The sequence below is a fragment of the Astyanax mexicanus genome, chromosome 19 (assembly GCF_023375975.1).
Source record: "Astyanax mexicanus isolate ESR-SI-001 chromosome 19, AstMex3_surface, whole genome shotgun sequence".
NCBI classification, from domain to species: Eukaryota; Metazoa; Chordata; class Actinopteri; order Characiformes; family Acestrorhamphidae; genus Astyanax; species Astyanax mexicanus.
The window spans coordinates 17,722,206-17,744,671 of NC_064426.1; the positions used below are offsets into that span (position 1 = coordinate 17,722,206).

At 39.4% G+C, this 22,466-nt stretch overlaps 1 protein-coding gene across 4 annotated transcripts in view; it reads right to left on the bottom strand.

The window, feature by feature from the left end:
- Positions 1 to 19,043, bottom strand: part of ppfia3 (PTPRF interacting protein alpha 3) — a 75,360-nt gene extending 56,317 nt beyond the window's left edge. Inside the window, exons 1-2 of one of the 4 annotated variants that reach the window (XM_049467975.1) lie at positions 18,873 to 19,040; positions 9,337 to 10,446 (exon numbers count right to left, since the gene is read on the bottom strand). In XM_049467975.1, the coding sequence (XP_049323932.1) occupies positions 9,337 to 9,669 (333 nt within the window). In that variant the 5' untranslated portion in view covers positions 9,670 to 10,446; positions 18,873 to 19,040. Of the gene's footprint in view, positions 1 to 9,336; positions 10,447 to 18,864 lie in introns of all 4 variants that reach the window. The other 3 variants (XM_049467973.1, XM_049467974.1, XM_049467976.1) reach the window with 3 other exon arrangements.
- Between the last annotated feature and the right edge of the window lie 3,423 nt (positions 19,044 to 22,466).

Genomic DNA, 22,466 nt, shown 5'->3' on the forward strand with positions numbered 1-22,466 from the left:
CAACTAGCTCTGTGCAAGGCAAGTTGCAATGCTCAATGCTATCTCACACCTGCAAACAGTCTATTTTCATGACTGGCACCTGCACTTTTTTTTATCTGCACTTTTTTCTCCAAAATTTACAAAGCCAATTACCCAACCCACAACATAAACGAGCAGGTAAATTTTTCTCTGCTGAGACGCACAGAAGCGCTGCGCCATTAAGATACCAATACTCCAAAGTCAGAGTGCACGTGGACCTTAAAGAGATTGGCAAGTTCAAATGGAATGGCAAGTGACACGCTGATATGTTTATTTCACGTTACGGCCAAAACACACCTATTAAGAGAATTAGTACATGCTTTTTGTGCATTTCGAACCACGCAAGGCATATTTTCCACACAATATCAAAGACACACTTAAAATAGGGCCCTTTGAACGATTTGCTTAATCAAGTTGTTCAGGCTTAAATACCAGGTACCGCATTTAACACAAATGAATCACAGAGAACGTGTTTACCTGGATGCTATGTATTTTAGTCCATTAGATGACACGTGAAACTTTTAAACATTTGTTGAACAATTCTCACTGCTGGGACACAGTGGATCCGTCATCTTGGTGGTTGCCATGCCAACGCCAGGTCGACAGTTATTGGAAACTATCATCCGTTTCCTTGTGTTCAATTATTAAAAGACGTCTGCATAAAGGCATGAATAAATCAGGTATGGTGTGTAAAGGCCTTAAATAGCACAAGATGTCAAGCAATAAGGCAAAACATTATGACCACCAGCCTCATAATGAACCCTCCCTTCACATGTCCCTCCCTCTCTGTTCGATTTAGCACCAAGATGTTCCAGCAGAGTCTCATTGTTCTAGCACCTCCCTCAGGTAAACAAAGCACACACACTTGGCCGTGCACATGATGCATAAAAAAACATGACATTAGTATTTCAGTGAGTGTCTGATAAATTGTAGATAGGGTCAGCATGACATGTCCATGTCTCTGCAGTCCCATACCCAGCAGGGGGTGCTGCACTGTGTGTTGTAGCACCTCTTCATGTATGCTCCGCCCCAGTTATCTAGATATAACAATCTGACCCCCATTAAAGTGTCTGAGGTTTTCAGGCTGCTCATTTCCTCTCCATGTCCAACATGTTGACAAGGACAACTGACAGTTACTATCTAACAGAGAACCCAGAACTTTACATTCAGAACTGTTAACACATCACCTCTACACTATCCAGGTTTCCAGCCAAAAGTTTCGCAAAAGATATGCATAACTACAAAATTATTAAATAAGTTTTGTCTTCATTCACTTCAGTAATAAGACAATGTTAGATACCCTGATTAGTGGCCATTTCGAAACAAACAAAATAGAGAAATTTAACTAAGCCTGCTTAATGGAATCATCTGTATAGCTATTTGCATTGGACTAGATGCTATGACAAAAGTTTTTTTTTTAATTAATACTAAAGTCATGCAGACAATGAAGAAACACATAAGGAATCGTAGTAAACTCAGAAGTGTTAAACCAAAACAAACCAAAATATTCTATAATGAATTTAGGTGGGTGCTGTTAACTTGCAGTTTGTGAGGCTGGCAACTCTAATGAACTCTGTCTTCGTGGGGTTGTCCTGATGACAGCGGTTTCATCATAACATTTTTGATGGTCTTTCAACTGCACCTTAGGATACTTTCAAAGTTCCTGCCATTATTTAGAACATTACTCAAATGGTTTTAGTCACTGTTTACCAATTCTACCTCTTCACAACACAACTGATGCTCTCAAACACATTAAAAAACTTAAAAGCATCTAAAATACAACATTTATTCTGCTTTGTTTAACACTTTGGTTTCCTAAATAATTCTAAGTTTTTCTTCACAGTTTGTACCTACAAACCTGTGAAAAAAGAAATTCCACAATTCAAGTATTGAGCATCAAACACTGACAGATACTGTAAATAATGGATACTGTAAAGAACAGAATCTAAAAAGAACAGTAAACTATAATTGAAACATATATTGCAATGCATATGGAAATTGAATTTTTGTCTGGCCCCAATTTGCTGCATTTTTATGGAAATTGGTCAGCAGGATGAGCAGGGGGTCCAGGTAGTGCAGAGTACAGGGTAGTGGGTAAATGTTTGAAGCAACAACAGTTCATCATTCTAAATATGCTGTATGTTCATCTTTGTTTTGGTCCATGCTCGGCCTCAACACCCCCCTCTGCAACTGGATCCTGGACTTTCTGACGGGGAGACCCCAGTCAGTCCGGTTCGGGGGCAGCACCTCCAGCACCATCACACTGAACACGGGGGCCCCCCAGGGCAGTGTCCTGAGTCCTCTGCTGTTCACCCTGCTGACTCATGACTGTGCTGCAAAACACAGTTCTAACAGCTTTATCAAGTTCGCCGATGATACAACCGTGCTGGGTCTCATCACCAAAGGCGACGAGTCAGCATACAGAGAGGAGGTGCAGCGGCTGACAGACTGGTGTACAGTCAACAACCTTCACCTGAATGTGGACAAGACAAAGGAAATGGTTGTTGACTTCAGGAGAGCACAACACACCCACTCTCCACTCAACATCGACGGGTCCTCTGTGGAGATTGTTAAGAGCACCAAGTTCCTTGGTGTCCACTTAGCAGATAACCTCACCTGGACCCTGAACACCAGCTCTACAGCCAAGAAAGCCCAGCAGCGTCTCTACTTCCTCCGGAAGCTGAGAAAGGCCCGTCTCCCTCCACCCATCCTCACACTCTTCTATAGAGGGACCATTGAGAGCATCCTAAGCAGCTGCATCACTGCCTGGTTTGGGACCTGCACCGTCTCTGACCGCAAGACCCTCCAGCGTATTGTGAGGACAGCTGAGAGGATCATCGGCGTCTCTCTCCCCTCCATTTACACCACCCGCAGCATCCGCAAAGCAACCAGCATTGTGAATGACCCCACTCATCCCTCACACGAACTGTTCTCCCTCCTGCCTTCGGGAAGAAGGTACCGCAGCATCCGGTCCAGCACGACCAGATTCTGCAACAGCTTCTACCCCCAAGCCATCAGACTCCTTAACTGCAGAGACTGAACTGATGTTTTTTCTGTACATGCACACACACTCTACACCCCACTTACCCCAGAAAATGGAAAGCACTAAAAACCCTACTACCTCACTGGACTCTATTGCACACTGTGCAATAGAGTAATTACTACCTCACCTGGTCTTTTTTGCACACTGCAAAATTTGCACACTGTCTTGTTATTTATTATTCTTTGTCTGTATGGTGTTGTATTGTCTGTCTGCACTTTTTGTACTGTTGCACTATTGTTCTGTCTACACTGTGTTTATGTGCACCATGGTCCTTGGAGGAACGTTGTTTCGTTTCACTGTGTACTCTGTATATAGCTGAAATGACAATAAAAACCACTTTGACTTTTTTGACTTTGACTTTGCTCATGGAAAAGGTGGTTCCACTGACTCCACAAAAGCAACCCTTTTCTTTCCCAACCAGCACTGAACATTAGCCTGCACAGATTTTTCTCCTGAAAACAGTTAATTTGGGTTAGTAAAGCACTTCTGTTTATTTACAGTAAGCTTACAAATTCCAGTATTTTGTCCATGGGTGACCGCTAGTCACGGATAGCAAGTGCTTAAACAGCCCCAGTTAGCAGAGCTACACTGAAGAACCCTGAGTGTTCCGGTAACCCTGGGTGCTATTAGTTAGCGGTTCGTCCCATGTAGCTTGTTTTAACACTGTAAACATGCAGACTACAGTCCGATATACTCGTCTCTGAACAGTGAAAGAGCTAGCGCTGCAGTTAGCGGCTAATGCTAATGCAGGCTCAGCGTTGGAGAAACTTCACTGAAACTCCCTTATAACACTGTAACTTACTTCAGCGGAGTGATTTTACTGCTCCTTAAATCCTGACTTGTAAAATTCAGACATAAGGCGGATTAAAAGGCACTGGTGATTTTTGGGAAAATTAAAAGAATTTTAAATGCACATTATAGTGCGAAAAATACGGTAGGCCATTCTTCCTAATATTTTACAGGTTTGTTATCAATATGGAAATACAATAAATACCCAATAAGCAAACATCTCTGAGATCCTCTAATAGATACTAAACACTTTTTGAACTGTTAAAAGAAAATATTCAGAAATGAAAATGTCAAAGACTCATTTGAGTAGCACTTTTTTGTTAAACCAGGCTCAGTAAGTGCATTTCATCACATAATAATTATGCGACAGTTGCTCTCATCGGATGTGCCAGTCTCACATTTTCACCCTAATTTCACAGAGTTAGCAAGCTGGCATGCTAATTTGTAAAATGGAGCATACTAATTAAATGCAAAATGGAGAATTGCAAGTTTTTTGAAAGCTATTTTCAAAAACAATTTCTGTACCATTTTTTACTGTCATGTAGTGTAAATATACTGCCATGAAAGTGGGTGCCAGATGGATCGAACATCCTATTTTGTAGTTGTGCGGCTACTAAACCTTCTTCAAACACAGTGTCACCTGCATGCCAGAAATATATAATAGAAGACATTACCACCCACTTGGGACAGTGCAGTGGGAGACAAAAAATGTGACTGCTGTTAAAAGTCTATGCAAACAGACAAACTGAAAAGAATTTGTTTCTGTGTAGAAAAGCCACTCTTACTACTATACTCCATGCTCCTAAAACTATAACTATATTGCGTTCGTTCTGAAGTGAAAAAGAGGCAACCAAACAAAACAAGCAGATTTGGGCAATAAATCGTATTTATGCCACTTTCATTTGTTGTGTGAACGCAGCAATAGAATCAGATCTAATCTGAAACACTAAACCAGATTTCTGTCCTTCCTCTCCTTATCATTGTTATACCAGCTCTCATCTCCTTCTCTTATGTCTTTTGCTTTTTCATTCCCTCTCTCTGTTTTCACTTCAACACTCCCTCTCTTCTTCTTTTCCCCTCCCCCCTTTTCCTCTCCCACTCCCTGATTCCTCTCTCTTTTCTTTTGCCATGTCTCTCTCCCTCTCTCTCTCTGAGTTATATTGATTTAGCTCCTCCTGATATAGCCCTTAAACGTCCAGTCACTCTGCTGCTGGATGCTGCCCTATAATATCTGTTATTCCAGGCTGAGCAAACACACAGTCAAACAGCTGATCAGTCACAGACAAAAAACACCAGAAACATATTACAGCTCTTCTTCTTTCGCACACACACACTGTACATCTTTTATTAACTGTATTATTATGTTTTCCTCCACAAGTCTTACACACTGCTTTTGGATAACTTTATGGCACTTGTGGTGCAAAAATTCAAGCAGTTCAGCTTGGTTTGATGGCTTGTGATCATTCATCTTCCTCTTGATTATATTCCGGAGGTTTTTAATTTGGTAGATTTAAAGAAATTCATCATTTTGAAGTGGTCTCTTATTTTTTCCGAGCTGTATATACATATCTTCCTAGATTCGACATTCTGGAATAAATTTAGAACCAAATGTAACATTTATTAACCTTACATTTTAGATTTCTGTAAACTGTAAACAAAAAATAAAACCAAAGGTGTCTCCAGAGATTTTTTTCCCCACATTTATTAAGCTAACTGGTCCTTACATAGACCGGTCACTGTTATATCCTCTTTATTTATATAAAACAATATATCTTTTAAATAAATTTAAACAATGCCTAGCTATTTTAAAGTAGCATTGACAGTGTTGGACAATTGTATTAACATGTATGGGTTTGAAATCTAGGCATCATGACTAAAAAAAGCTATTTTCTGCCAATATCATTATAGTTTCAACGTTATTATGCATCCCTAGTAAAATACTATCTTGTTCACTCATTTTGGTAGCAAATTAAACTGTGGTGAGCTGCTTTTATACTGCATTTATTGAAAAACACAGCACCTTTAAGAGCTAGTGTTGGGATGGTGGCTATGCCAAGACAGGACAGTTGAAGTGAAATACATCATTTTGGATGCTTTTTTTTCATCAGTGCTTTCTTAAGCAATGGATGGTAATTGGTAAAGGTAACTGGTGTGATAGTGGTAATAGTGGTTCTACTATGCCACTGCTCATAAAACCCTTTGGAGCACCTTTTTTGTGAGTGTCCGGTATAGAATAAACCCATATCTACAAATAAACATTAAGTGTTTGCCTGTAAAACTCTACATACCTTATAGTATAAATATGCAGTGAAGTCAGTAATGTAATCAGCATGTTGAGTAGAAAACACAGTTAGAAGAATATTATTTAGAGTTTTACAGATCTTCATTCTAATTCACTTTAATAAAGGTATTAGTACACAATCTATGTGTAGGAAGGGAACTGGGAAAAAGGCTGACCTTCAGGTGAGCACTGACCAGTAGTTAAACCAAACACACAGAAACTCTGCCTTAATCTCATCTTTTTTTAATAAATCTTGTGTTGTGTCTGTTTTTTTTTTATTTAGGCGACCATTCATTAAATCATTAACATAGTAAAATGTTTAATTAATTGTGATATTAATTTAATGTAATATCGTCCCGCACAAATATAATGCCTTATGTCAGATTTTTTCATGCATTTTGAGAATAGTACCGAGGAACCAAAGCCACACTCTTGTCTTGAGCATAAGACAGTCAACAGCAAATCACAGACAGGTACGACTCTCAGATTAGATCAAGGAAACTAAATGAACCAGAACACACCCCCTCGCCTCGCCAGTGCAGACTGAGAAAGTATCTGTTGGCTGGGCTGTAGTATAAATGCAGGCCACTCCATTCACACACACACACACACACACACACACACAGTATCACACACCAGACGAGTCTGATTCAGGCAAGAACAGGTCAGTGCAAGCTAAACCGGGTCACTGTCTTCCTCCTCTATTTCCATCTCTCTCTCTCAGTACACTCTTATGCACTAAACTGCATTCTTCACCTATCTCTCTGTCTGGTTATGGGTCACTCAGGTCAATGGGCTCCAATACAAACCCTGTTACATCTAGCATGACATAAATAAAATACACAATTTAACATCAGTTATTGCACACTATAGATCTGACAGATCATTCTGTCAGAGCTGGACCAACTTATACTCTCACAATGCACACTGTTTTCGTCAACTTAGGGAGAGTTAGTGTCCCATGTTAATCAGAAGATAAAGCGAAACTATCCTTCAGGACATGAAAAGTGGTAAAGAAAACCTCTCCACAACTTTAAAAGCTTTGCAGATCCACAGTAAGCATACATAAACCAAACTCATATTCATTTATGAGTTTAGTCCTCTCATTTAGTCCCCTGTGGGCAATGCTAAAATCACTATTACAAACTGTACAGTACTGTACTGTACTTTTTACTTTTAGCAGACATGCATTTACTTTAGAGAATTCAGATGTGAAATGAATTTTGATGGGAGCCATGATGCTCCTGAACGCATCCTGTTTAGGAGTAGAAAAAAACTCTGCCTGCCCACACTAAAAACTGAAATCAGAACCCTCCCTGTTTTGCATGCACTTCATGAGTATGCACGAGTGCCTTTCTCTTCCTCTCTCTCACATGCACGATTGGGAAAAAAAAGTCTGTGTCTGGCAAAGTGACCAGTGAACACATATTGATGCTTTTATACTGTTTAGTACTCTTATAAACTCCCCCAAATACACTCTGAAACTTACTTTTCCATTCCACTCTAAGTTGAGTTCTTCAAAGTTTCAGTTCCACATACAATGCTGTCACTATATTCACACTAACAATAGCTTATTTTACATCTCAGTTACACCTTAAACACTGAAGCAGTTACAGGTGCCTGGATGCAACTGCTGCACTGTTTAAGGTGACATAAAGCTGAAAGCTTGAGAATAAACATATATGTTGGCTTCTTTTTCTTCTATTCCACCTAATGTTCTGCATCTGTTATAGAATTAGTACTGGCCAGCAGCTTGTTTGTTTTTTGTGTTCCACCTTAAACAATGAAGCTGTTAAATTCAACCTGGTTACAAGCTGGTTTCTTACTGTTATAGTTATTCCACCCTAAATTCTGCATCTACCCCATTAAATGCGTTCAAATTTGTGTAAAATATCATTTTAAAACAAGCCAATGGTATCCAGTATCTCAAGCTTTAGTTGGAGCCAGTTTAAATTATATCTATTCTATCTTATGATGGAAAATACTTGATACTCAAGACTGAACTAAATGGATTAGAATTTTCATTACCTGTGCATACTGGACAATATAGATGCATAGCATATATCTTAGTAAAAGATTACCATGAAGAATTTATGCTATATTTCATTTACCTCGCATGTCGAAAAGGGAATGACATCACACCCGAGTTTGTTACATTGTAATGAAACAGTTATCATTAGGGTTGCCACCTATGTCTGAAAAAATTGAACACTGTCATAATAGTAACTGCTGTACCATCTAAACCTCATTAAAGCATGTCCACAGAGAGATGTTGGACACTACTGTGTGTATGATTGACTTAATATAATACTAGTGATTTTAATTCTGTTGATATGGAAGGGATTCCATATCTTGGATTTGGGTTGGTGAGGCTCTTCTGACTTTCTGAGTAGGATTTCCGACCTGTAGTAAGGTTTCAGTTAAAAACTGTTACTATAGAATTCCGACATCCCAGTTCATATAGAACGCAGCATTAGGCAATGGCATTAATATTCACTTCAAAATCTGGCATATCCGTCTATGTCACACATGAATTAAGGACTAGTGTCATTCAAAAAATTGGAATATCACTGAAAAGTTACTTTATTTGTATTCATTCAGATTAAAATGCGAAACTCATATATTATATAGATGTATTACACACAGAGTGATCCATTTTAAGCGTTTAGTTCTTTTATTGTTGATGATTATGGCTTACAGCCAATGAAAACCCAAAAACCAGTAATATCCAAACCCAAAATATCAGTTAGAATATTATATAAGACCTATTGGTACAAGTCCTGCTGGAAAATGAAATCCACATCTCCTTAAAAGTTCTCAGCAGAGAGAAGCATGAAGATTTTACGGGAAAACACTGCACTGACTTGATCAATTTGGACTTGATTTAACACAGTGGACCAACCTCAGAAGAGCCATGTAATCTGCTGGTGTTGGTCCACTGTGTTAAAAAGTCCAAAAACACTGATTTTTGGGATTGCATTAGCCGTGAGCCATAATCATCAACAATAAAAGAAATGAAGGCCTAAAATAGATCACTCTGTGTCTGTAATAAATCTATATAATATATGAGTTTCACATTTTTTTTATACAAGTTGTAATGATATTCAAATTTTTCAAGATGAACTTTGAGATGTGTAACTTATCTATGTGTCTCATAAACACATACAGACACACACACACACACACACAGGCAGGGGTGCTGTACCTGTGGCAGTGCGATAGAGAGTTGTCTCTGTAGCGAGTCTTTCTCGTGGCCCAGTTCTCGGAGCCGGAGCTGTGCAGTGCCCAGACTATCCTGTGTCTCTCTCAGACTCTCCAGCAGCCGCTCTCTCTCCGTCAGCATGTTCACCATCAGACTCTCCAGATTTCCTGTACTGCCTCCTTCGTCGCCTCCGCCTCGTTGCTCGCGGCCTCCGTAACCACCCATACCTCCCATTCCGCCACCCATACTGCCGCCACTGCCGGCCGGAGAGGACGGACCCCCGCCACTTCCACCACGTCCATCCTCCGATATAGTGGGCATCACTTCACACATCATCTTGAGGCTGGAGAGTAGACTGGTCTTTGTGTGTGTGTGTGTGTGTGTGTGTGTGTGTGTGTGTTTGTGTGTGTGTGGCCTCTGAAGCCTGTAAAAAAAAGGGTTTGGCCCCCTAATTAGTAAGCAGAATGGAGTAAGGAATGTAAGGGAATTATCAATATAAAAGTATGTATGTATATGAGTATGTGTGTGGGGGGAGCCTACAGCCTATTGAAAAGCTTATTCAGTTTGCAATCATAATGCCTAAACTACTAGAGTTTAATGGGTGATGCAAATAGCATCTGCACATGCATGTGTATTTGTGTGTGTATGTATGCTTGTGTGTGTATGTTTGTGTGCATCTGTCAGTGTGAATGTGAGCATGGATGAGTGTAAGATGAATGTATTAGCGCTTAATCATGTGTGTGTGCTTGTCTGTAGGAGGTGGTCAGAAAGTGTGTGACACACGGTGAGTATTTTTCCCTTCCGCTCTGCTTTCTCGCGATCCGTGTGACACCTCTGCACAAGATTCTTCACAAGCCAACATTCACAACAAGCCTGTCACTGTCTCGAATTGTCCTCAAATCATCCATTTTTCGTTGCTTTGCTCTTCCCAGCTCTGGCACCCCAGTTTCAGTAACGACTGATCTGCCTCTCAGGAGCTTGATCCTTTTTTGGGTGGAGAATTTGGGTGTGGTCCTGTTTTTAGCTGAAAGCTGGAAGCAGTAGCAGCAGAAGGTGGGAGAGGTCCGCTGTGTATCCACGGATGGGCCAGGGCATCAGACGCCTGAGAGAGAGCTGAGGAAAACAGAAAAAAAAGAAGAAGAATTAAAAGCAGAATTAAAATGCTAATCATTTGCTCCAGTAAGATGCGTGATATAGTATAATTTATATAACATAAGTAGTAAACAAATGTTATACGCTACCAAATACAGGATAATAGGGATGTGACCCAGTTGTGAACTACTGGCATACACTAATACCAGACTATAAAATTAACTTTACAAAATTTTACCAAAAAAATCAAGGAAAAAGTGCAGTGTTTCATAGATTTACAGGGGTTGGACAATGAAACTGAAACACCTGTCACCTGTTTAGTGTGGGAGGTTTCATGGCTAAATTGGAGCAGCCTGGTGGCCAATCTTCATTAATTGCACATTGCACCAGTAAGAGCAGAGTGTGAAGGTTCAATTAGCAGGGTAAGAGCACAGTTTTGCTCAAAATATTGCAAAGCACACAACATAATGGGTGACATACCAGAGGTCAAAAGAGAACAAATTGTTGGTGAATGTCTTGCTCTTGTGCATCTGTGACCAAGACCAACCAAGTATTTGTGATGTATCAAGAGCTACGGTATCCAGGGTAATGTCAGCATACCAACAAGAAGGACGAGTCACATCCAACAGGATTAACTGTGGACGCAAGTGGAAGCTGTCTGAAAGGGATGTTTGGGTGCTAACCCGGATTGTATTCAAAAAACATAAAACCATGGCTGCCCAAATCACGGCAGAATTCAATGTGCACCTCAACAGAACTATCCGTCGGGACAATACATTTTTGTGGTCTAAAACCAGGTGTTTCAGTTTCACTGTCCAACCCCTGTACTTTGCTCTTTATTTGATAGCAGTCAGTATATTTAATATTCCTTTATTTATTAGTATACAGTACATCCATTCCTATATTTCAGATCTGTAACACATCACCAAAACATTTGTGTCAGTAAAGCATTTCCCACTTTATAAAGTTGCCACTCCTTTTCAGAACAATTAAAAGATTAAATTAAATGTTTTGGCACAGATAATACCAAGCGATGTTCCTGAAGTGACACCTGAAGTGTCTCAGGTGTTATTTTGTTCCATTCTTCCTGCAAACACGTCTTAAGGTGTGCAATAATATGAAGACATTGCCACATTTTTTGTTTCTAAATTCTCCATACATTTTCTATCAGGGACAGGTCAGGGCTGAAGCAGGCCAATCCAGTACCCCTACCCCCTTCTTTCACCATGGCTTTGTAAAGGCTTTTGGTGCATGTGGTTTTGCATTGTCTTGTTTAAACAAGACATCTGTTGCTTTTAGATCGTAATGTACTTTTCTCAATTAATCTTGCATTATAAAAATTTACTAACAATACCCCATACCAGGACAGATCCTGGTATTTGGACTTGTTGTTGATAACTGTCCGGATATTTCTTTTCATCTTTGGTCTGAAGCTCATGTCCATAATTTATTCCAAAAAATGCACACAATGCAAATTCCTTCCAATCTTTCTAAGAGCAACTCGGTTCCGATACATCAGCTCACAGTCGCCCTGTGTTGCGACATCACCTTAGGAGTGATGTGGGGAAAGAGCGCCATCTACCCACCCGGAGGGAGCAGGGCCAATTATGCTCCCTCTCAGTGCCAGCAGCTTGATGGCAAAGCTGCATGAGCGGGGGTTCCAACCTGTGACCTCTCGCTCATAGTGGCAGCGCTTTAGACTGCTGGACCACTCGGCGCCGAGCAACATCGTTTTTAAATATTTAAGAAAATATTCATGAATTTGCTACAAACTAGAGATCAAATGCCCATCTTTGCCCAAGTCTTCTCATTGATTTTTTATCTTCATACCAAATCATTATTATTACCCATTTAAAATAACATCATTACGTTTGTTACCTCATTGCTATCCCTAAATTGTCTCTGTCTCAACTTTTTTTGGAATGTATTGCAGATGTATTGCATAGTTTCAGCAGACAAAATATGAACTCGGGTTCTTACCCATAAAAAAAGGTCAAAATAAATGCAAGAAACAGTGTATTTGCACTTTCCATGCTGTCCCAACTTTTCTGATTAGGGATTATAAAAATATACAGCTCTGGAAAAAAAATAAGAGACCACTTAAAAAAATGATGAGTTTCTTTGATTTTACCAAATTGAAAACCTCTGGAATATAATCAAGAGGAAGATGTATGATGATTACAAGCCATCAACCCAAGCTGATCTGCTTGACTTTTTGCACCAGGGGTGGCATAACGTTATTCAAAAGCAGTGTGTAAGAATGGTGGAGGAGAACATGTCAAGATGCATGAAAACTGTGATTAAAAAAACACCAAAAAGTTATTCCACCAAATATTGATTTCTTAATTCTTAAATCTTTATGAATATAAACTTGTTTTCTTTGCATTATTTGAGGTCTGAAAGCTCTGCATCTTTTTTGTTATTTCAGCCATTACTCATTTTCTGCAAATAAATGCTCTAAATTACAATTTTTTATTTGGAATTTGGGAGAAATGTTTTCCGTATTTTATAGAATAAAACAATAATGTTCATTTTATTCAAACATATATCTATAAATAGCAAAATCAGAGAAACTGATTCTGAAAACTGAAGCGGTCTCTTATTTTTTTCCAGAGCTGTATACACAGCAAGGCAACACAATAGGGACAAATTATGTATATTAAAACCATACTGCTCCATTTGTCAGTTTTTGTGATTAAGGATGTTCGTGACCACTACTGACCACTACTAGGTACATATTAGTTACATCAAGGTTTATTTGATATATGTCAGGGCAATTATGCATGCTGGAAATGCTTGTGATGCTTAATTCCTGTTGGTCCATTTATCATGAAGTTTTTTAATAATACATACTATATATCTGCCAGAAATGAAAATTAAGATACAAAACAATTGCATTGTGTGTGAACAGAAATGTAATTAATTATAGTATAACCATCTGCCACCTAGCTATTTACACCTGCAACCAAGCATTTATCAACACTCACTACCTGAACTGAAAGTCTAATTATATTATATTATCTAATTATATATTGCTTATATAATGATAATACAATAGCATGATAATATTTTACTTTTAAAGAACAACTGCTGAACTAGTAATATCAAGACAATGCTTGAATGTCCTAAATAAATAAAACAGACATAAAATAAATCCATGCATACATACAGTTGATTAAGGTTTATGGACTCTTCTTACTAAACAAACACGATGAGCTACATTAAGGTCAGCAAAAATGTATAGAGCTCTTGTCCATATATTTTATAATAAGTTAATAATATGTAATTGTATAATGTAAATATATCATTTTAGTGGCAGGTATAGGTAGTTATAACAGTATTTACTACTGTAATACTGTCATGGGTATTTGTAGCTAAACTAAATTTACTTCTTATAGTATTTAACTCTCTATCATGGGAGCTAATTACTGTACTTACTACTACTACTGCAAACACATTATCAGTCGGCCACCAGCACATAATCAGGGACTGTAGAATACAGTATTGTCTATATTGGAGACAGTAATCCTCAGTTACCACAACATCATTCAGAATTAACCAAAATCCTGTAAAATTGTTACACACACAGATTGTATAACAGATAAGAACCCTATAGAAGAAGATCAGTGGTAGCACTGTAGAAATCTTATAGTGCTTACCGACAGTTACTATTTTTCCCACAGGATATTCTACAATTGTTACTATAAATTACTATAAAACAGGTCAGCAAACTGTCAATGGCCTCAATAATATTTGTTAATCGTCTATTGTGTTTATTTGTATGTGTTCACATGTATAACAGTGAACAGTATTTTAGACAGTCATGCAATGACCAATGCTTTAATAACTGTGACTCCAGACACACAGAGTGAACTGCAGTAGTTATGTAATTTCCCAATCTATGATTAATAAAAAATTGTTATGCTATTCTATTATCATTATATCAGTGGCATTTATTGGTCTTAAAATGACAATAGTATCATTTATCGCAATCATTCCTGGAATTACATATCTAAAAAAAATTATTGTGACAGGCTTTTTTACGTTTTGTTTGTTGATTTTTATTTTAAAGCAATGTATATTACTTAAATAGTCAGGTCCGTTTTTTCAGTATTTACATTGTAAACAAAATGGAAAAGTGGAAGAAAATGAACCCCAGATAACATGCCCGTGGGAGGCCTGTACGGGTAAGCCCAACTAGGAACTTCCCTGTTTGCCCCACACAGAGATGCCTACTCAGATCTGTAATGGGACCAGGGGGGTTAAACATGGGCCCTGTCTGGGTTGTACACTGTATTTGGGGCCCATATTGAAACAGATAGGATCTGTTTGAGATTAAGATGGGCTGTAATGATTGGGCCAATTTGGAAAGCCCAGCTGGGTCGCACTAACAACGGACAGTATGTATAAAACCACTCGGCCATGCTCACCTAAAACCCACCTACTCCAGGTTCCACTCATGTGAGCCCCATATCATATCCCAGCAAAATACTACAGGCATGTTTAACAACTGGCTTTGGCTCTGTCTGAGACTTTGTAGTAGTTAGAATTTCTCATCTATACATAGTTATGTCAGCCTGTTTAAGTCGTTTTTGTCGTGTTTATCAGAATAGCCTGAGTACTGTAGATAGATGATAACACTATACATTACTACTAGGGGTGTCACGATCTCGATATTTTATCGAAATCGAATCGAAATGAGGTCACGATCTCGAGTATCGAAGTCAAAAAGAGGATCGACGATCCCTCCCGCGCGCGCTACGCAAATAGCGCAGCGCGCTACGCAAATGGCGCGGCACCAACACAGCGCATCCTATTCATTTAAATAGAGATAGCCACTGCATGAGCGCAGTCGGCGGGAGTGTGATCACTGTTTTTATCTGGCCAACGGGGGAGGGGGGGCGGGGGTTGGGCGCGCAGGTTTTGTATCTGTATCTAACGGAGGGGTGGGTGCGCGCAGGTGAGAGCGTGTGAACTCGCTGAAATGCGTGTGTCAGTGTGACTTGAGAACACTGACTATAGATCACAGTCAGGTGGATTAAAAATCTTAAACTTATAATTGACTACACCTGTTGCTTTCCATTGAATTAAAAAAACATCTTTCTCTCAGATAAAGTAAACACAAGCGTGTTTCTGACTAAAATAAAAGCTTTTCAGGAGAGATATAAGTTATGTGTAAATATTTATAAGACAATACCCACATCACTTATCTAACCAGCCTGTACTGATTTCTGCCCCCCAATAATGCTTTCAATAACCTCTTGTAACCCCTGGGAGCCAGGGGTTACACTCTAATAGCCTTTAATAGTCTTCAGTAGCCTTTAAAAGACTTACCTGGCGGCCGTGGTGTGTCCACTAAACTCCGTAGTTATAAACATCCTGAGGTTAGCAGCGCGCTAACTGACCTGTTTATAATGTATTCCGAGCAGTGCCTCCGTGTCGGCTGTTCTAACCTGCTGCTGTTAGCTGCTTGGGCTGAAAGATGAACTGTAGTGAGCTGTATTATCCGGTTAGTGGGGTTAAAACCTTTATTTGTTTACAGAAACAGTAAAAACGGACTGGCTGAGCTCTGTAGCCCGTGGCTGGGCTGTACTGAAGTAGTGACTGAGTGAAAAGAGCGGGGCTTGTGCTGCTGCTGCTAGTGGTTGGATGAAGAACTGCAGCTTCATGTAATGAGCAGTTTCACCAGCCATCCACACACAGCTCTGATAAACTGCTTGTTTTAATAGTGCACACTGTTGCTACCAAAAAAAGTCACTAGATGGCATTACCATATATATCTTAATAAATAATAATAATAATATTTATAATATTTATAATAATAATAATAATAATAATAATAATAATAATAAATATATTATTTAAATTTTATGAGGCATAAAATAATAACAAGAAAAAAAAACAAGAAAATCGAGAATCGAATCGAATCGTGACCCTCAAATCGAAAATGAAATCGAATCGAGGATTTAGAGAATCGTGACACCCCTAATTACTACAGACAATTACTACTGTTTTACGACAAGATACTGCTCAAGAATTATAAGAAAAGCCAACAGGAGTACTTTACAAATGTTTCATTCTGGAAGCTATGGGAGGCCCAACTGTCTGAACTGGAAGCCCAACTGCATGTTGTCTGTTTTATGCAAAATTGGATATTTCCAAACATTAGGTAAACATTTGTGGAGATCTTTGAGTTTAATCAACTTATAATAACTTTTTAGTTTAGTCTATTGCCATTGGCAGTTTCTTTTCCATTGGCTTTTAGCACAAACTATTTGCATACTGGGTGTGTCTCATCAGTGTACAGTTACACCCTGTCCCCCGAGCTACCTCTGGTGAACTTGTAGATCATATATGATGATTAACTGCTTCGCCCCTATGTTGTAGGCTGTAAGAACAAGCATGCTGCTGATTCTGTGTTGGCTGTACTGTTCTACTGTTCTCTCTATATCATTTTCTATCATCTTCTATCTAATTTTCTACTAGTATTTTAAACATGTATTTTACTTAAATTAAATCAGAGAGAAGTCTAAATACAATTTATTTCTATTTTATTCACCTGACCATAACATTCAAAGTAGAATTATTATGCAAAGCAATTGATAAATAAATGTAAAAAAAATGTAATGTAATCAAATGTACTTACAATTTAGACATAACTAAAAGTTTTTAGTCTAACACAAGTTTTCAGTAAACATTACTTAAATTTAGTTAAATTTGACTCATCAAGGCTTACAGCATGGGAACAATTAAGTTCTGTCCAAAGGGGCTATGTTGACATCACATATGGATGTCAGTGATGGGCTCTTTGGGCCCCATCTAGATTGTACACTACACAACTGTTGGTCTAGATGGGACCCATGTGAGGTTTGCTCACACAGGTTGGCTGTAACAAGGGTGCCCATTTGGAAAGCCCAACTGGGTCCCAGTAAAAACACAGGTATAAACCCACTGAGAGCCCATACCCACCTAAAACTGACCTGAAACCCACGTTCCACCCATGTGAGCCCTACATAAAAATGCAGGCTCGGATGATGTATCTAAATGTGAGAAAATGAAAGATACAACTTGACTGAACAGGCCAATGTTGCTAACAATGAATGAACATTAACAATATACAACATTAGCAGATCTATTTTATCATTCATCTGTTTACTTCTCATTTGTGGCTCTTTGTTTTCACTCATTTATGTTGAATTAGCATTAGAATTATCTGTTTGACCTAATAAAGCTCAAAATCTTAACATAAAGTATCAGACGGCACAGACACACTGAAGACACACGCTGAAAACTAGCAGTGCTTGGAAAAATGCTGGCAGTGCCTTCCCACAGCTAGGTTAGCTAGATTAGCCAGACTCATTAGCTAGGGCTGAGGCTTAAAGCTAGTCTCGGTAGGCCACAAACCATGCAACACCATATGTAGCCTATATATCTACACCAGGATCGAGATAGAAGGAGAAAACAAAATAAGACAACATAAACCCATTACTGGAAAAATGCCTTTTTACTGCCAGCTGTCTGTATAGACACATGCAGCTCTGGAGTTTATTTCTTATTTTTTTGGCTCCATTTGTTTTATTCTCATCTCATATAAACATATAAACACACGGACTCACAGGAAAACACACGCAAACACTTGCAGCTACATAGCAGACGCATTTTCTCGGTAGAAAAAGGGCCTGTCAGGCAGATATGTGAGTGATTTGTGTGATGTAAGGCTGTAGCTGCTCTCTCCTGTGCAGAGCTGAGCTGTTAGTCATGAGGCTAATAATAATGGAGGCGCAGGAGAGAGAAAGGCACGGTGAGGCTGAGTGTGTATGTTTGTATGATGATGTGTGAGAGTGTATGTGTTGTGTGTGTGTGTGTGTGTGGTGTGTGGAGAGCTATGGCTGAAAACTGAAGACAGGGAGGGGATTGGGAAGCATTACATATATATATATATATATATATATATATATATATATATATATATATATATATATATATATATATATATATATATATGATTAAAACATTCACAGATGGGTGTTTGGTTTGTGTTTGTGCAATAATGAGCATCAGCATCATGTTTCCAATGCAATTGGAAAGCTGACATAATGTGCAATGTTATAAACACTATGTATATATACGTGTGTGTATGACGTGCTCGTGTTCGCGCAGAATCAACGAAGCCAGTGCACATGCATTGCAAAACAATATATATAATAAAGATATAATGCCAATTTCAGCTACTGTATCGATGAATATCCATGCACGAGCCCCATTCAGACCCTTTTCCCCCACTCCTTAGCTATATATACCCCCCACCCCCACTCCTTCCTCCCATCCATCCATCCATCCATCCATCCATCCCATCCATCCATACATACAGCCTCACAGCTGGGCGACAAACGCACGCACGCACACGCTGCAAAAAAAGCTGCAAAATACAGCACGCACGCGCTCACCCCGCTCACGGTCCAGAATCTCTGCAGGTCATCGTGAAAACCGGAGCGACGAACCAGTTCGTCGTTATTCTCCTCCGGTTTGTCGTTCTCTCCTCTCTCTCTCTCGCTCTCTCAGCTCTACACTTCACACACTCAACCTCTCTCTACCCCTCTCTCTCGCCCTCTCTCCCCATGCAATAAAAAGGTGCGCGCGCGGTCTTAAAGAAACCCTGCCTCTTCTATAGGAACGCGCATGCGCGCACACGCAGACTACACACGCGCGCGCGCGTGCACTTACATACATAAACGTATATACATATATGCATAAATATATACATATATTAATACATATATACATACATATATACATACATATGAATATATACGCACCCAGTCTAGTAACTTACATAAAAGAAACCTCAGCCATCACCTTTAACACACACCTCATTGCCCATGGTTATGACAGGTGTGTGTGTGCACGAGAGAGAGAGAGAGAGAGAGAGAGAGAGAGAGAGAGAGAGAGAGTGTGTTTGTGTATGTGTGTGTGTGTTTGTGTGCGTATGTGTGTGTGCGTGTGTGTGTGTGTGTGTGTGTGTGTGTGTGGTTGAACCTGCATCCCCCCACCTTCATACACATCTATAAACAACATCAGCGCCGTTACCACGGACAACCGGAGCCCGAGCACGCTCATGCGCGCCACCTCGCGGGAGCGCGCACGCACAAGCGCAGGCACAAACTACATACACGGCCTGCACACATCTTGTATAAAAAAACCTTTACAAAAATTATAGCTTATTTAAAGCTCCTTATCTGAGCCTAAATAACATTCATACAAAAAGTAGTGTTTTACTTCACTGTGTTTGTTAAAACTTCTCCAGAACTATCCTTATGTGTGTCTTTGATATATGCAAATAGTCTAAATAATTAAATAAATTTATAAATCAGAAAATGTATCCATAATGAAAAGGGAGACATTTTACACACTTTTCAATCAATTAAACCAAAGCTTTTGTTCAACTAAAGAAACTCTGTTTTTTTATCCCTTTAAGTGTTTATTAGTTTTAATTAATAACGATAAATATCACATACTGTGATGCTGTAAAATGTTTGCTATTATTTGATTTTCACAGTTTTACCACAGTTTTACCACCATTGCAAAACATATATATAAGCAACTAATGTAACTTTTAAACCAATCCACTTTCCAATTGAAGTGGGCACCCCGGGTTTCATATAGCATAGCTATAAATTTGTATTTTGAGTTATTTTAAGATACAGCAATTACAGCACAATGTCTCTTGAAAGTAAGGCCACAACCGTTCTAGACTGGTTAAATTATGATGTGTAGCTTCTCCTCCGCCTATTTTTTTATCCAAACTCTCTTTCCACCTCCTGTTTCTAATTTCAACAGTTCGTTTTCCTTGTGCTAATATTGGCACATTTGTCCCCCAGAAATGAGTTTTTACAGTATTCTGCTGTATCATTTAAAACAGATACAAACTGAATAGACCATCTGCACAAGCTGTATCACACCTTTTCTGTTCGTTACATGGAGCAGCTGAATTGTTGTGAAACTTGAACTTGCTCATGAACTGAACTTTTGCTGTGTAAACGTTACATTAAACAAATTGGGTTTTCCAGGGGGAAAATTCACTCTGCTTTTGAGCTGTAACGTCAATGAAGACAGTCTGAGATACTTTCAGATTAAAATTCAGATGTGCTCCCAGATACCTGCCATTATTATTACACATACACACATCTCACCCCCTCCCTACACAAACATTGTATACAATGTTCATAAAGGCACAAAAACACACTTAAACTGCATATACACACTTCAACTTTCTTAAAAAACACACATTATTCATATACATAAACCGTTTACACATGCACACGACACACTTAGTATACATACATACACACACATGTGCCCACACACACACACACACACACACACTTTTAATTCATTTTAAGCCAAAATTATTTTTGTAATTTAATTTACAAAGTAAAAAGATCTAATGAATATAATATTCATATAATATAATTTATAATAATGTCCAAATTATTATAATTCAATAATAAATAATTATTTAATTATTGTATTTATAATAATTTAATATTTGTGCTTAATATGTGTGTTTAATGTGTCATGTACGGTTTCCTCTTCAGTATTTTATGTGTTTGTGTGTTCGCCCCCCCCAAACACACACACTATTTTTCATTGCAAATCTATTTTCTGCATTTTTTTCTATTTTCTGCATATTGATAATGGGAATCTCACTACGTGACGTCATTGGAAACCAAACGGCCCGCGAGCAGCAGACAGGAACGAGCCAATCAGCATGAGCCACAGGGGACCTCTGAGCCAATGAGGAGCGAAGAAGAGGCGGGGACAGCGTGCCGATAACGAGCCAATGGAAGTGAAAAGCGAGAGTGAATAAGTACGGGTGCGCGCGCGCCTGCGCGCGTGTGTGTAGAAAGGGGTGCAATAGGGTGGGGTAGCGCGAGAAGCGTCCTGAAAATGGATGACGTAATGTGGTTTTAGAGAATGATGTCATCCCCAGGCACAAGAAATGGGGGAGGAAGGAGGAGGGGGGGGGATCTGAAGATGCACGTGAGGGGCCGTGCGAGGACAGAGGTATGTGTGTGTGCGCGCGTGTGTGTGTTTAGGTCAGATATTGCTCATTTGGTGTCTTTTTTAGGATTTGTTTGAAAGGAAACAGCATTGTGCCCCTTTTTCGTCTCTCTCTCTCTCTCTCTCTCTCTCTCTCTCTCTCTCTGTCTCTCTCTCTCGCGTGCTCTCTCTCTCTCGCTTTCTCAAACACACACACACACACAAACACACGAATACACACACACTGCATTAATGTGGTGTGGTTCTTTCTATCAGCCCTGTTAACTAACCGGCTGGCTCTCCGTCTACGCAGCTGATTCTCTCAGCATCTCCAGGCTGCCGGTTTCCATGGCAACAGAGGCAGCAGGCACGGCAGTCGGGGCTCTTTTGGAGCTTCAGCATCACCTCCCAGCCTGGTGCCAGCATGCGGGACGGGGGAAGCCCCTTCCCAGAGACACTGGGACACCCCTCCCCCCTTCTTTCTTTTCCTGACTCTCACTGGGGTCAGAAAAAGGTCAGGGCCAGGGGTCAAAGCAGGTGGTCCAGCCTAGTGCTGCTGTTTTGTCATTGTTTTAAATTAGGGTGACCATAAGTCCTCCTTCTTGGATCTAAACATGCGTCCGGCCAGGATGTCACATTGATTTTATGTCAGCATTTCCTTTTAAAGTCTGTGTATGGGTTTTTTCAGGTTTAAACACACCTCTTTAAGCCCTGCCTCCTCATCCCCACAACTGTTCTATATGTACCTGCATGTGCATGCAGCCACTGAGAGAAAGACATTCTGTGCTTTCCATCTTGGTGGGAATTCTTTATTGTAAAAGAATAAAAAGATCAACAATCCAATCAATCACACATAGCTATGGCCCGTCGGGCACACCAGAAGGACTGAATAGTGGCTGGTCAAATAGTGGATATTTTTTACGGCAACATTGATCTATTGATGCATTTATGATTAGTTTATATTGGCATTAGAAAAATTCTACAAAATAAAAAACATTTGA